The following is a 15,904-nucleotide window of genomic DNA, read 5'->3' as shown; positions in this document are numbered from 1 at the left end:
ATGAGATTGCACAGGTGTACCAAATGAAGAGGGTGTCTGTATCAACACAGATCTTTCAGAGGCCTTGTAAATAAAGCACAGTTTTCATAACTTTTAAACATTATTGGAAAACGTAATAGCGTTAGCTCTTTGTTAAAAAAAAACATGCAGGAGTGGCCTACACTCACTGGATTTACATTTATCTTTGAAACACTGATCAAAAAGAAAATAAGGCCGATTTTAAAGAAGCCATAGCTGTAGCTGTCTATCTGCTGCCCTCTCTGACTGCATGCTTACTGCACCACTCCTCTCTTTCCATACTTGGCAATGCCTTTCTTGCTCCTCGGCGATTGGCTGCTGCGGAGAAAAGCCCGGGGTGACCCGGACATGCAAAGCGGGGCCCTGCTTTCTGACGGCAGCCTCCTTCCTGTAGCCCGGTTTGAGGAAGTGCATTTCGCTGACAGGGCTGGGTTCACTAAGGGAGAGGCGAACAAAACATCTTCCGCGGGGGGGACTGAAAAAACAACAACAAGACAACAAGAGACGAGAGGAGCGCTTTGATAAGCCCTACTGAAGCTAAGGTGTACAGTCATCGGTGAAATCGTGCTCCCCTGCCCCGCTGAGACCACCGCAGACATGGTGAGTGAGGGCCGCGGTGGAGCTGCTGGGAGAGACGGAGGAGAGGGTGGAGGGGTTGCTGCTAGCTGGGGCTGCTAGGGCTAGGCTAACGATAGCTTGGAGGTGTGGGGTGGTAACCCGAGAGCAGCGGCACCAGGAGGGCAGCAGGACTTGATCCAAGTGTCGGCTGTAAATCACCGATGCACGTATAACCTGCGCTGTTAACCAAAACTTCTGCGTACCGGATGAGTTAGCTCCGTGGCTAAGCTAGCAGCTAGGTTGGCTAGCTATTAGCCGAGCTAGATGCCCAGCAGGCTTAAAGTTAGCACAGGATGTTTTGGATTTGACACAAGTTGGTGAATAGTATGGGAGAGCAGTCCTAACACACATACACACATACACACACTCACACACGCACACACACACATACAGGCTAAAATAGTCCAGTGCTGGGTTGCCTGTAGCTAAAATAAGACCGCTTGCTCCTCCTATTCCTAACCATGACAAGCTGTCAACCTGCTTTGACAAGGTTTTCCTACTTTTAGAGTTTTAGCTTGACTTTGCAAGTTTGATGATGATGTTGTTTATGTTGTATGTTTTTAATCAACATTTTCTGGTGAATATGTGAAGCTCTGACAATTTGTACAAATCATACTTGCATATAATGTTTTATCATTTCTTGTTTTTAAATGCCTCCCATGTCAAAAGTATTTCTGGCGGTGACATCATTGTGGCAAGTCATTTATTTATGTCTGACCAAGGTGAATATTTGACTATTCCAGCATAGTGGAGCACCATTTTGTGCATTGTTTATAAAAAAAATATGTAGCACTTCCACTTGGCCTAAATTTCCTTGTGTCTGAAATGGGAAGAGCAGCTGGCTTTTCTCCGTAGTCGCACACTCTTCTTACCCTCACCTCATCCATCCTGCTAGCTCAGCACTCCCCTGACCCCGGGGGTTGTTGGTCTGAGCCAGTGTTTACACCGAGACAGGAGCACTGATAAACACGGCGTCAAGGAACGCAGGTGTCTGATGAAGGGGACTGATTCATCAGACGTGAGAGATTATAAAACAGGCAAAAAAAGGCAACGCAGAGGAGAGGAAATGGCATTGCCTAGAAACATCTGTTATGTTCAGGGTCAACCTTAAGGCAAATGTTTATGGAAAGAGGGCTCTCCTCCTTTATAACATGTCATTGTCCTTTGGCCAGCTAGCAGCTGCTTGACTATACTTTGTTAGGTTTACACACTTAAGAGGAGTTACGTTATAGACAAAGCTCAGTGCAGGGTTTTCTGGACATGTAAAAGACAAAAGAAAATAGTTGTAATAAACACATAAAATGTTAATGCAGATAGCTATTCCTATTGTGCTGCTGCTGATTTCAATATTGACACAATTCAAAATTATTTCCAATGCAAATAAGGCCTATTTTCTCGTGCGATTTGGATGAGCAATGCTGAACTGTACGTCATATTCAGCTGCCATTCATCAGGAGTACATTTGTTTGTTTGTAATGGTTGAAATGAGTGTACTTACCATGACAGGGTCATATTAATGCAGTGTTTTGTAAATGATATGTTAAGTGATCAGTAAGTTGGTCTCTAGGTTGATAAAGGCTGCTACAGGGCTGATGTTAATGTGAATCCATGTGCTGTAACATTGTGTAATTACAGCAGTCAAGTATGTTTAGACTGGTATCTAGTAAGATGTAGACAGGGTTAGGTGATTTTGATGGTACTGGCTGATGATACCCAGATGAAAATGGTTGTTGCACAGTCGAGTTTGCTTTAAAACATGTTTTGTCCCTTTGTTAGAACTGTAATACTCTTGCCTTCATCTTCCCACACATTCCCCAGGGTTTCGTGTCGTGGCTGGCCTGTCCTCCCCTACTCACTAATATCCTGCTACTCACTGCATATTTAAGGAAGAGAAACCCCTGGGGGAAGGCTATGCTCTGAGTCCTGTCTGCTCTGTGTCTTCCAAGTTCTTAATTTAGTTTTAATTGACATTCACATTTTCCTAAAACTGCTGCTACACAACCAAGTCAGTCAGAGTGAACGGGCAAACTTTGACCATGACTTTTAACTTTTAAGTAATGCTAAAGGCTAGAGACAACAAACAGGAATGTTGACTGACAAGAGTTGAAAAACTACTCCTGCGCCTTCACAAAACAGCAGTTCATTGGAAAAAATGAGTAGTTATCAGACATGTATGAAGAGGCCAAGTAAATAACAGCAAAACAAGCTTCAGCAAACAACTCAAACATGTAACCAAAAAAGGAATTAGCTGTACTTAGTCTTTGGCTATATTCAAGTCTTTCAGGTAAAGAAGCACCAATCTGACTTTTTCAGTTCCAATACAGATAACTGAGCTTTGGGTACTGGCCAATACAGAGTTTAATACCAGTGTTTGATTAATAAGAGGAAGAGACTGGGATCATTCAGTTATATATAAAGGCAACATCAGGCTTAAACTGAACAATACTTTCATAACTTTGTAAAGCAAAATGTTACAAATTAATACATAGATACAAATTTACTGAATTGTTATTTATGAAAATAATGGTGTCCAATGCCAGATCCAGTTCTTTGAGTCAGCATTGGTATCGGTGTGCCTCTATTTTTAGAGTCATTGGTGTTTTAGACTGATGATGGTGACGTTTTACAGTTTTGTTTTTTGCCTATCACTGAACACACTTATGGCGCTTTTCCACTATACAGTTCTAGCACTGCCGTGATTTCATTTTATACGTGACACAATCACATAAACAATGGAGGACATGGTATATGTGCCTTTTTGACACACACAAAGCAAGAAAATTGAGCCGAATGGCTGTAACGCTGTTGCCAGTATTTAAAAATGCCGGATGTGATTCTTGTGTGGGACGGCTCAAGACTTTTCCAGTGACGACTCTCTGACCAATCAGTGGCTGGCAGTCTGTTGACGTTACATTTAGCTCGGCTCACTTGGAACCTCGGCAGAGTACTGCCGTACTCAGTAAAAGTCGAGTCGAGTCGAGTCGAGTCGTGCTAGAACTGCATAGTGGAAAAGCGCCAATACTTCTGTCCAGTATTTAAGACCTGTCTACGAAGCCTGAACTTAGTTCCTACATGGTTTTTGTACCTTCAAAGCGACTATTTGTGTAATTAACTTCATTATTCTATGAACATAAACTTATAGTGTCCATAGGGGATGCCATAGACAAACAACTTGTTCTTGCACTTTAAACACATTTGACAGTAATCATTGGGTGGGAAGACAGAGTGATTGTGTCACTGCGGCACTGGCACCTACTGGCTGATGTATGTGTGTGAAAGGGGATTGGAAGAGCGATTTTAAGGAAGTCTTCACTGCAGGCATGATAACATGTTATAGGTTAAATATAGTACAGATGTGGCCACACCCTAATCAGTGAGGTCACAGCCGGTGGCCCTCTGGTTTGGGTTTTTGAGTGATGGGTTTCCCCACCAATTAAACTCCACACACACTTGTACTGACGTGTATTGACAGTTTTGTGCATATAGAAAACAAAACAGCACATGTTTCAAGAGTATGGTAAATAATAATGTCTTGTAAATGTATCTTTATAAAGATACATGGCTACAGAGTGGGGAAAAAACTTAGTTTGTGCTCTCCATTTAATAATTAGTGCTGTTGATTTGTCCATTTTGCCCGATCCCCTCTTGTCGAGGACACCAAACACATTCAGTCAGCTGGAAGTTGGAAGAAAGCGACAAAGAATACCTATTTTCCCTGTAATGTCAGTTAATTCCTGATGTACTGATGCATGGTGGATTAAGAGCGAGTAAAACTTGTTTGATGTACTTGAGGTTTCCTGAAGCTGGGTGTGGATGACATCAGCAGAGATTAATGGTTATCAGTGATAATACAGTGATGCACTCACAAGCCAAAACATGAATCATGTCCACGATGATAGACTAAGTGTGAATGACGGTGAATTCTATTAAATTACTAAATCGAGAGTACAAATTTGTTTTGTTTTTTCTTTATGGTCCAATTTGCTTGAAAACTCTCAGAAACAATTATATTTATGAATTGACTAAGTGGGTTTCACTGCCTGTGTCCCTAAATGACACGAGTCTCTCAGACTTGTAGAGTTCGTTTGGCAGACACAGTCCTGCACTGACATCACAGACTTGACGTTTTAAAGTTTTACACGCAGAATAAATCTCTCCACTTTATGATTCAAACTTTTGACTATATTTGGGTTCTAATTACAATTCTTTTCTTTTTGTGTGTCTCTAACAGTGTTTTTAACTCTGCAAAATGCTCACATGACAAATCATGAGTGCTGTTCACTCCACTGAGCTGGAAATGTTGCGTCTGTACTTTCACAGTTTGCCTGCTAGGGTGTGAACGTTTCTGCACAGCAACACGACTCAGTTCCCTCATACCCTCATACAGAATGTAACAGGCCTTTATCATTGGAGAACTTGGTGCAGTCATTTAATACTGACTATCTGCTAATACTGAGTCCTTATCAAATATCTTCACATATATTTTGGACCTGCTTTAAAACTACCACAGTAAAAACTCTCTTTACCACTTTAGATAACCTCTGCATTAACAGATCATTGCAAACTTCATGCCACTTTCAAAAAATGTTGAGTTATAGCTAATAATGTACACAATTCTCTGTGTTGATAATACACTTTTAGACATGGATGGCACATCAGGAGGAGATGATTCAGTGAGGATTTGAACAAACTATCTCTTAACCCTCAGCATGAATAGTACTGAAGTACATGTCAACTTCTTCTGGTACACCTGTAAAACTTTGCCATGATTGATGTAAAATCAACCAATGATTTGTCTGAAGTGGTTCTGCTTGGAGATGGAGAGGATAGCTTCATTGAAACTGTTGGCAAGTTTATCACTGTAAGATTCCAGTTTTTCAATCAAGTACAGATGGGCATTTTTACAGATGGTTACAAGGTTTGAAGTTAGAAACAAACAAAAAAGATGGAGTTTGATCAGAAAAAAACAATCCAATAAACCAATACCAATAAATTAAAACATGCTCTGATGACACTCTCATTGTTTGATTTAGGACATTTCTGATTAAATGTTTAGTATTGTTGGTACTGAACAGATTCAATCAAACGCTTATTAGCCTCATATTTCCTTCAGCTGGTGCAGAAACTCTATCAGAGCAATGTCTTGTCTAAAAGATGGTGAGACTGTCTTCAGAGTTAACTTTTCTTTTTGTTTTTATTTGCAAGAATTTGTTAATCTAAATATGTGGATTATCTTTGGTTTTAGTTTTTGTCTTTTTGTTTGTTTGCAACAAAACAAACATTACAAACTTTCAGCAGCAGTAAACAGTAACAGTAAACCTTTTTTAAATGGTAGTTTTCAAGTTTCAGAAACAGTTGTGGGTCCTACAGGGTCCTCGCAGGCTCTGTTATTGTGTTCATTTTGACGAGTGAAACGTCTCAGAATGATAGAACAGAAACTGATCTGACGTTGCAAATGACAGCTTGCATGTGGCACATTTAATGAGACTGATCCCAAACTGATGAGACAGCTGCTGAGTTGTAATCATAGACTGTATGAAAGAAATGGACGTAACATCCGTGACGTCACCCATTGGTTTGTGGACTGCTGCTCGGAAGCCAATAGTTTCAAATCTAGGCAGCGCCATCTTGAAAATTTCAGGTTCATGCTGGGAAAAAAAGAACACGGATTCTACTTATATGGGCATGAGGCGACGCTATGGGCGGAGCAGGGAGGTTGTGATAGGTTGCGAGGGCTGGATCTTGAGGATATTGGGCAATCAACCTGTCAATCACGACGTAGCCACACCCTAATGCATACCCTGCTTTATCGTCAAATATATAATCAGGGAGGCCACAATTTCACAAATGACCATCATACTGCATTGAAGAAGGCTTTAAACTAGCAATTGAGACCATAAACACATTTTGAAAACGTTTACTGAGGTTAGAAATCAAGTGAGAAGTTGGTGAATTCTCCATTGACTTGTGTTGAGACGGAAGTCCTTTTGACACCAAAACGGTCGCCCCCTGGTGGCCTTTTGCTAGAATGCAGTTCTAAGTTACTTCCGCGTTGGCCTCATTTCAGAGGACCGGAACTGCCCGCCTGGTTGTAAACAATTGAGGTGATGTATTTAACTGTAATCTGATGGGAATGTCTTTTTTCTTTGCTGGTTGTGTGTTTCAGAACGACCAGCAGCTGGACTGTGCCCTGGACCTGATGAGGCGTCTGCCTCCTCAGCAGATCGAGAAGAACCTCAGTGACCTCATTGACCTGGTGAGTTACTGTCTCTGCTTATCCTGTTAGATATCCTCACAGGCAACACACGCACACACTCAAGGTGGGAGGCTTTTATCGCCTTTTAATGCAATGCAAAACTGCCAGTCTATGTGAAATAGAGACCAGATAAGTTAGCAGGCCAGTAGCAACTAGTGAACATTTGATTTGTAACTCAGAGTGAAGCTGTTCGGCTCCCAGGTTTTGCTTATATTGCTCTATTGCTAAAAAAAACAACAACATAATAGCAATAACCGTAATGCTATGGATGATAATGATTACATTGTGGTGCATTTTTTGGCAACTGATTCTCTCGTCTGTGTTTCCTAAATTATGTTGAACTGAATATGTCTAGTTTGTGGACTTTTGTGGGCTTTTGGAAATGTTGATCAGCATTTTTCACCATTTTCAACTGTAATTGTCCTGATGTTGTGAATGTATTTCTTTTTTGTTAAATCACACTGTAAATGTTGTGTAAGAGTTGTACCGTGTTTCTGTCCTTTTAGCAGATCTGAGGTATACTAGGTCTACTACAGTTTTCGATTAATGTGCAGATTATGTTCAATAATATTGTTTTGCAGATAAAATTAAAAAAAATAAAACCGCTGAGAAGACTGATATCTTCAAATGTCTTTGTGATATAAAACAAATTCTCACATTTCCCAGCATTTAATCTTTTTGATAGTTTTTGTTACTTTTGTGTGATTTATATTTTTTGGACAGTGTATAAGTCACAATTTTTCCTAAATTCTCTGTTCTCACTTGGTAGCAACTCAGGTAAATTGAATTCCTACCTGCAAGATAAATAAATTGGTTCTTTCTCTACATTTTTCTGCACAAAAAATTTCATAAGAAAATCCTCAGCGCTCAGCAGTGCTGGCTGAGTCTGACAAATGAAGCTAAATCAGACACAAATCAAATCACACTTTTACCAGTGTTTGCATGGCACCTTGTTTTATGGGTATATCCCTTCGTTTCCTGCCAGACCCCCACCTGCTCACCTTCCTCTTCCCTCACCTTTTAACCTCTCTCCCCGTGGGCATCGGCTCTCTCCTCACCCATTTCCCTGTGTCCGGTTGTTAGTGATTATTATCGCAGCTGTCAATCACGTCCACTGCAAGGCTCTTTTTGGCTCCACCATCCCTGCTCAAACTCTTCCTGGCGATTCAGAATCGCCTCAAATCGCCTCCCTTCTTCCTGTTTGTCTCTTCTCTGTTCTCCATTTTCTCCTCTGCCACACTCACTGGTCCCCCTCCACCCTCCCTTCCTTGTCTCACCTGGTCTGCTGCCAGGTGTGTGTGTGTGTGTGTGTGTGTGTGTGTGTGTGTGTGTGTGTGTGTGTCACTGAGTGTGTGTTGGGGGCTTTTTAAGGAAAACAGGGCCTCCTTTGTGTTTATGCTCTGATGCAGAGGACATAGAGGAGGGATCCTTGTCAGTCTGTGAGAAGTAATTTGTACCCCCTTATCGTCTAGATATTATGTTTCCCACTGATATTTTATTCCTGCTCCACTCAGTAACCTCTGTTTATTGAGTCAAGCAGGAATCTGAGAGAAAGACAGGAACACAAAGTCATTTTCTTAAACCTGAAATAAGGATATCAAATTCCAGGATCTTCTTGTTCTTCTGTCTAGTCAGTTCCTCTACATTGCTGGGAAGTTTAAAAAAAAATTGGCCTCTGTAACAAGAAGTGACAAAAACAGCTTCTTTGTGCATCTCTTGCCTTACACTCAGGACACACAATACTTTAATCTGCGTAGTTGAGGCATGCTGCAAACTTTTTTAGTGGCTGAGCAGCAGCTGCTCTGAAGAATGTGTGCAGTAAAGCAACATCATGGTGTTGTGTTGAGCTTTTTCTGTGTTTTTGTGTTCAGGTGCCCAGTCTGTGTGAGGACCTCCTCTCTTCTGTGGACCAGCCCCTGAAGATTGCCCGGGACAAAGTGGTGGGGAAAGACTATCTGCTCTGTGATTACAACCGAGATGGCGACTCCTACAGGTTGAGTTTATGTCTGCACTTTTAGTCACAGACAAGGAAGCACATTATAAACAGTCAACCTATCATGAGATACTGGGCCACAGGCAGTGAAACTAAAGTCATTGCTGACTTGCTAATAGCTGGTAATTAAATTGGATAAAACATCCACTTTTTATTGAATGTATGAATGGCCAGTTTTATTGCTGGCTTATATTTAAGTGCTTAACATTTATTTAACCATGAAAACCTAATTGAGATTAAATGTCTTCTTTTTAAGAGTGTCCTGGCCAAGTAAGACAGCAACAAGAAAGAGTTGGTTGTTTAAATCCCCAAATGAGACACATGTAGATTCTAAAATACCCCAAAACATCAGCAGCCAGATGTGAAAGTAGGTTGTGCAACAATGATTTACATTTCCAAAGAGAAACCAACTTTGAAACCATCATCCTAAAAGCAAAGTTATTTCTATAAATGGATGAAGGTTGTCACTTGTGTGCACACATTTCTTTAAAGATCCTCTACTTCAGGTTCATTAAATATCCAGAATATATGACGATGTTAATATTTTTTATTTCAAATTGAACCATAACAAGTTGTGATGCTTGTATGTACACGCCTTTAACTGAGATTTAAGGTGAACATAGATAAACTTTCCTCTTTCAAACTCTGCACATACATCATTCTGCACAGTGAAGCTTAAACTTTTGATTAATGTAACAAGAAGAAAACACATTATTGAAGGGAGAGGGGGTGTAAAATTAGGATTTTGGAGCTCACAAACTACGACACACAGTTTGATATTAATTCTTCAGTAATGTTTGACTAGTTGGACCTGCAGACAGAAGAGAAACCAGCGGGATGGTTTGTGTTTGTGTTACAGTGTCATGACAGGATGGTGACTCACAGGGACAAAGTCTGGAAACTTTCAATTTTTTTTCACATTTTACTGTTACTTTTTCACTATATTTAAAATAATATAGCTTCCAAAAGGTTTAGACTCATTTCATGCTCAGTCAGGATTGATGTCACACTGTCAAACATGTTTATCATATAAACTGCTGTTGCAACTGATCATTGAGTTTGATGCACATTAACAATGATTTCTGTGCATCAGATCCCCGTGGAGTAATAAGTATGAGCCTCCCATCGAAGACGGGGCCATGCCTTCAGCTCGCCTGAGGAAACTCGAGGTCGAAGCCAATAATGCCTTTGACCAGTACAGAGATCTGTGAGTACCAGGGAGGCAATCACATGGAGGAGTTTTTAATAAACTGTCAGCGCCACACTCTTGTGATTTATGATATCTTTGATGGTTTTAGGTACTTTGAGGGTGGTGTGTCCTCTGTGTACCTCTGGGACTTGGATCATGGCTTCGCTGGAGTTATTCTCATCAAGAAGGCTGGCGATGGATCCAAGAAGATCAAAGGGTGCTGGGACTCCATCCACGTGGTGGAGGTGCAGGTGAGAATCAGCTGATATTAAACAGGTTGCGATTGAATTTTCTGCTGCCCTTTTTGTTTCATTTATTATTTAGACTTCATACATTTTGTAAATGACATTAGCCTGAGTAAGGAAACCCAGACATCCTTCTCCCCAGCAATGCCCTCTGGCTTGTCTGGGGAATCCCAACGCATTCCGCAGAGATATAGAGAGATTTACTTCATTATATATTAAACCTGGAGGTCTGTTATATAGAGAGAGAGATAGATAGATAGATAGATAGATAGATAGATAGATAGATAGATAGATAGATAGATAGATAGATAGATAGATAGATAGATAGATAGAAGTTCAGAGCAAACTTAGGACATTGTACATTGTAGATTATCCATCTTGATGATCTGGTCTGATAGCTGTTTAAAATCGTAGTAAAAGGACATTTACCAAGAGTGGCTTTGAAGACAAAAAGAGTTACCTCTCCTGAAAACAAGACAATGAGACAATGATTTAGTGTAAGACTTTCTAGTTTAGTTTAAACAGTTTGGAGTATTGTCTCATTGCGTGTTGTTTCTGCTGTGCAAACAGGAGAAATCCAGTGGACGTACTGCTCACTACAAACTCACCTCCACCGTCATGCTGTGGCTCCAGACAACCAAGACCGGCTCCGGTACCATGAACCTGGGCGGCAGCCTTACAAGACAGGTACGCTGTTGAGCTGAACAGAAAACTGCTGCTAGCTGATTTATCGAGCTGCACTGTTGTCTGCCATTAACTCAATTTCTGTCCTCTTCACAGATGGAAAAAGATGAGACAGTTGGAGAGTCTTCACCTCACATTGCCAACATTGGCCGCCTTGTCGAAGTCAGTATAATACCGTTTTTTTAACTTTCCTATCTAAAGCAGGCATTCTATACATTTCAGTCAACTGATGAAATATTCATGTGCGAATGTTAAAAGTTAAAAAGAAAACCTCCTCATGTTCCAGGATATGGAGAACAAGATTCGCTCCACACTGAATGAAATCTACTTTGGGAAGACCAAGGACATCGTCAACGGACTAAGGTACAGCTACATGAGCTGTTTGGATAACTTGAATCACCATCTCTCCTTTTACAGCACGGCCGTCATCAGCATCTGCAGCAGCTCTGTTTTTCTAGTTGTACCATTCTTATTATGTGCTGAGTCACTTTACCTTTGTGTCTCCATCTGTTGATCTGTTTAACAGATATGTTCATACCCCTTTTGTGTCAATTCTGTCATTTCTTATCTTATTTGAACCAACCTTTGCTGCTCATGTTTTCAGTTTCATTCTTTCCCTCCTCTTTTTATCCCTTTCTTCAACCTCTCCTGTCAACCTTATTTTCATTGGCTTTTTTTCCACATTTCTGCTGCCATTCTTATCAATGTCAATCCCTCTGTCACCTCTCCTCCCCCGCTGCCTCTCCTCTGTGCTCCAGATCTATTGAGTCTTTGCCTGATAACCAAAAGTATCGGCAGCTCCAGAAGGAGCTGTCGCAGGTCCTCACCCAGCGTCAGATCTTCATTGACTAGGGTCAGAGGTACATCCCTGTGTCTGTGTGTGTATGTGTGTATGTGTGTATGTGTGTATGTGTGTATGTGTGTGTGTGTGTGTGTGTGTGTGTGTGTGAAATGTTTCCCATCCCTTATTGCACTCTTCAAGGTGTTCCTCTTTGCTGTCTCTCAGATGTCTCACTCAGCTTTTCAGAAGAAAACAGCTGAAAGTCAAATAATGAGCTGAAAACATAAAGATGCCTGAATAAAATTGTTACACTGGACTTGAACATTTCAAGCTAGTTTATTCTAATTTAGCCTGTAACTAATCCATGTTTTCAAAGTCTGAATATTGTAGGAAGATGGAGCTGTAACATACTTTCACTTTTTTTTTAAAGACCTTGAAAATAATGTGTAATTTAATAAATTACAAACAAACAATACTAATAATGTTTAACAAATAATATAATGAACCGGAAACAATTAGCAAATGATTTGGTAAATCAAAGAACAGGACATTAATTGTCTTCCATTTTTGATAATCAACTCTTCGTTTGAGTCATTTATTTAGCAATCGTGTTAAACCTGCACGTCCTGTTTCCTGCTTCTCAAAATGTAAATATTTACTGCTTTTCTTGTGCTCCAGGGAATTGTGGAGGGCTTTTTTAAACGTTTTTTTATTTTTCTACAATTTAGATATTAAACAATTAACTGTAGACATAATCGGCAGGTTAAGTGATGATAAAAAAAATGTCAGTAGCTGCTCTACAATATAGTTCAGTTCTAATCTTTATTGTCCTACAAGAGGAAGTTAAAAGTTCTGCTACTATACACACACTATGTGGAACGCAATCAGAGGTTGATGTGATAAAAACGCATAAAACCAGGAACAGGAAGAGCTTGTCTCATGCTGAGTGGGGAAGCAAGAAGTAGGTTATAGTGTAATAAAAAATGAGGAGGTCTTAAACGCACAATAATAAAAACTTGAATCTTTTACTATTGTGCATTCCTCATCTGGAAACCAATGTAGTCTTATTTTAAGTCTTAGTTAAAATCGAGCTATATAAATAAAGTGGATTGGCTTGGATTGGGTTGAAATCTAAAGTTTTGGTCACGCCATGTAACAACCTACTGTGAGACTCTCTCAACTCTTCACACCACAAGTGGTAAACATCAGTTTGCGAGGCCAAGTAAGATTCAGGCTAATGATGCAGTTTTAATCACAGACTAATGAATGTAGAATATAAAGTGACACAAGTCAAACGTGTAATGGTTTTTAATTTTTTATCGGAGTTCAAGCTCACAGATCACTGTGTGTGTGTGTGAGAGAAAGTGACTGTATCCTGTATGAAGATATTTGCATGCTCCTCAGAGTGCTGAAGATTGAGCAGTTGTGCAGGCATGTTTCATTTATCTTTTATTCTAACAGATGATCTCTGTGAGAGAGCGACACACTAAACATGTCAGAATATTCAAAGCAGCCCCCACCACTGATGTTTTGCAGTTTCTTGCCCTAATAAGGTTTTCTTAAATGGTGTGTTTATCCTGCACATGGCTCCATGTCCTGCCAAAGGAAAACACATTGTAGAAATGTGTGCAACAGGAAACAGAAACAGAAAAATCAGATTATCACAAATATTTACTGCATTATATTATTTTGTTCAGGATCACCATGACCTAAATATAAAATGAAAGCAAAAGGTGTGGCTGTTAGTGTTGTTTTTCTTTTTGTATTTGCACAACACTTCAAATTTGTTCTCAGTTCATTAAACATCTTAAAATAACCACAAAGTGCAAAATATAGCAGATGGTGAACGCTGCTTCAAGACATTTTAGCTGCATGACAACATAACTGTAAATCCTGGTTTAATTGCCTGACATTAATGTTTCATGTGTGGTGTGTTTATACATTTAATGTGTGTGATAATGCGCATTTTTCAGACTGTCTCTCTAACCATCTTCTCTCCACAGAGTAGAGTTGGACTGTGATGTTTGCATAACTAACGTTTTTTTTCTAAATAGATTCACTTTTACTTGTAAACTTACAGACTGTGCGTGTTTCCGTCTCTCTGGAAAAACTTTTCCCTTCTCTCTCACTGTTTTTTGTATTTGATCTTGCACACACTCACTTATGTTCCCTCTCTCTGTGTTTTCACCACATAGGAGTGTTCAGACTTTGGCTGACAAGTCAAAGCAGGAGGCTCTGAAGGTCGACCTGATGGAGGCGCTCAAACGCAAACACCAAAGCTAGAGATGCTACTGTCGTTTTTCTTCCGTCTGTTTCTCTCTCTCTCTCCCTCTCTCTCCCTCCCTCTCTCACTTTCTCTCTCTCTCTCTCTCTCCGCCTCATCTCTGCCATCTTTTCTCTGTTTCTCTACGTCTCTCCCTCCATGCCTCTTCAGTGCTGCACTCTTGTTTATTTGTGGAAAAAACATAAAAGGAGAAAATGCTTAGCTTTTTATTTGTTTTTTTTTTCTTCTGTCAGGTTTTTTGTTTTCATGCATCTCATATGCCATGAAGCCATTGACTCACACTCTCTCTCTCTGTCCCTCTTCACCCCTCTCTTCTCTTCCACGTTATGAATATAATGATAGTATTACGACGGTTAATGATAATCTTACAGTGTGAGGGTCATTGTAGTAATAATCCCTGATGTTCTCACAGCTGATGTGTCCTCTTGTCAGTTTGAAACGAGCGATTTCTAGCCCTGCTCTTCCTCTGTGATGAGGAGACAGACACAGACTGCGCTGTAGGTGGTGTAGACTCGGCGGGGCTGTCATAATTCTGTACATCAATTTTTTTTCTTGCATCTATTTTTGTCAACAGCCCTACCCTCCCCCTCCCTCCCCCCAAGATATATTTGTAAAAAATTATAACTGTCAGTGTAACTCATTCTTTTGGGCAATGTAACGGTGTGAACACGAGGGTGGCCTTCGGAAGGTTTTTATTCTTCATTCCACGCTGTCCTCATGCATGTGAGCCTGTGTGGGAGCATGGGGCTGCACTCAGCGCAAACGTTGACTTATCAAACACGGGGATGGACTCTTATATTCACTGAGAACACCCATGTCATCAACCCAACCCCCCAGCCCTCCTCTACACTGTGTATAACATGACAGTTTGCCTCCCCCTCTGTTTAGCTTCTTCAACTCTTCTCTCTCCTCACCTTATATGTCTTTGTTGGGGGTCACAATTTGTCTTTGTGTTTCATTGGAAACCTTTGAACGTTTCCATTTTGGAGGGGAATCTTTTGTTGTATTTTGTTTTTTGTTTTTATTTTGTAAAGCTTATGATTCATATTGTATTAGAGCCTCCAGCAACAATAAAAACAGTAAAAAGCTACTCTTGTTCTGATTTTATTCTTCACTTTTTATCAATGTGAGCTGCTACAAGTCACCGCTGTCACATAAGTGGGTCTTATGAGACAGCTCACCACCTCAGCAGCATGACTTTCACTATCTATGATCCATGGTGCATTTTTGAGACTCATTCAATCATTATTGATATATCAGAGAATAATAATATAATAATAATAACTTTATTATATAGCACCTTTTTAAAAACAGAGTTTACAAAGTGCTTTGACTGACAAGGCAAGGCAAAAGCATTACAATACAAAGCAAGACACACAACACAGAGCAGTAACAAGACCGACAATAAAATATCACAATTTCCTTAAATAAGGTTTTTTGTTTTTTGAAAGAATTTTACAGTCAAAAAACAAAAATGTCAGTGCCCTTCGAACAAACTGTGTAAAACCTGATATCCCTGTAATATGGTTTTAGCTTGTAGCCACTGTTCCTCTTTGTAGCTTCAGTTTGATGGTTGATGCTCTTCCCCTTTTTAATAATCAAATACTTTTTATCACTGACAGATATTTTGGCCTCTGAAGTAATGTTAGTTACATCATGTTGACAGAAAACTGTATATCAAAGTGCTGATAGGCTGATCACCTGTAGTTAATAAATGCCGCTAACCCTTGATATTCAGTATAAAATTACTTGCCTTCACTCAAGAGTTCCCTGTATTTCCTTTAAAGGCACAGTGTTCTAAAATGTTAGATTACTAATAAAATCTGCATTTTTCTC

At 40.0% G+C, this 15,904-nt stretch overlaps 1 protein-coding gene across 1 annotated transcript; it reads left to right on the top strand.

Moving 5' to 3' along the window:
* The first annotated feature begins 399 nt into the window (after positions 1-399).
* Positions 400-15,158, top strand: capzb (capping actin protein of muscle Z-line subunit beta). The gene is made up of 9 exons (XM_053316663.1): positions 400-618; positions 6,803-6,892; positions 8,764-8,885; positions 9,979-10,092; positions 10,184-10,325; positions 10,890-11,006; positions 11,100-11,165; positions 11,290-11,366; positions 13,980-15,158. The coding sequence occupies exons 1-9, from the start codon at positions 616-618 to the stop codon at positions 14,065-14,067; spliced, it is 819 nt and encodes a 272-aa protein (XP_053172638.1). The 5' UTR covers positions 400-615; the 3' UTR covers positions 14,068-15,158.
* Positions 15,159-15,904: the final 746 nt, after the last annotated feature.

The sequence above is a fragment of the Scomber japonicus genome, chromosome 3 (genome assembly GCF_027409825.1).
Source record: "Scomber japonicus isolate fScoJap1 chromosome 3, fScoJap1.pri, whole genome shotgun sequence".
NCBI lineage: Eukaryota > Metazoa > Chordata > Actinopteri > Scombriformes > Scombridae > Scomber > Scomber japonicus.
The sequence above is the reverse complement of the archived record's forward strand: the minus strand, read 5'-3'. Positions and strand labels throughout refer to the sequence as shown.

What these genes read in the sequence shown, in the direction of transcription:
- capzb (XM_053316663.1), top strand. An exon ending in TCAGTGACCTCATTGACCTG is followed by an intron (nt 6,893 to 8,763) that starts GTGAGTTACTGT and finishes TTTTGTGTTCAG; the next exon opens with GTGCCCAGTCTGTGTGAGGA. An exon ending in CGAGATGGCGACTCCTACAG is followed by an intron (nt 8,886 to 9,978) that starts GTTGAGTTTATG and finishes TCTGTGCATCAG; the next exon opens with ATCCCCGTGGAGTAATAAGT.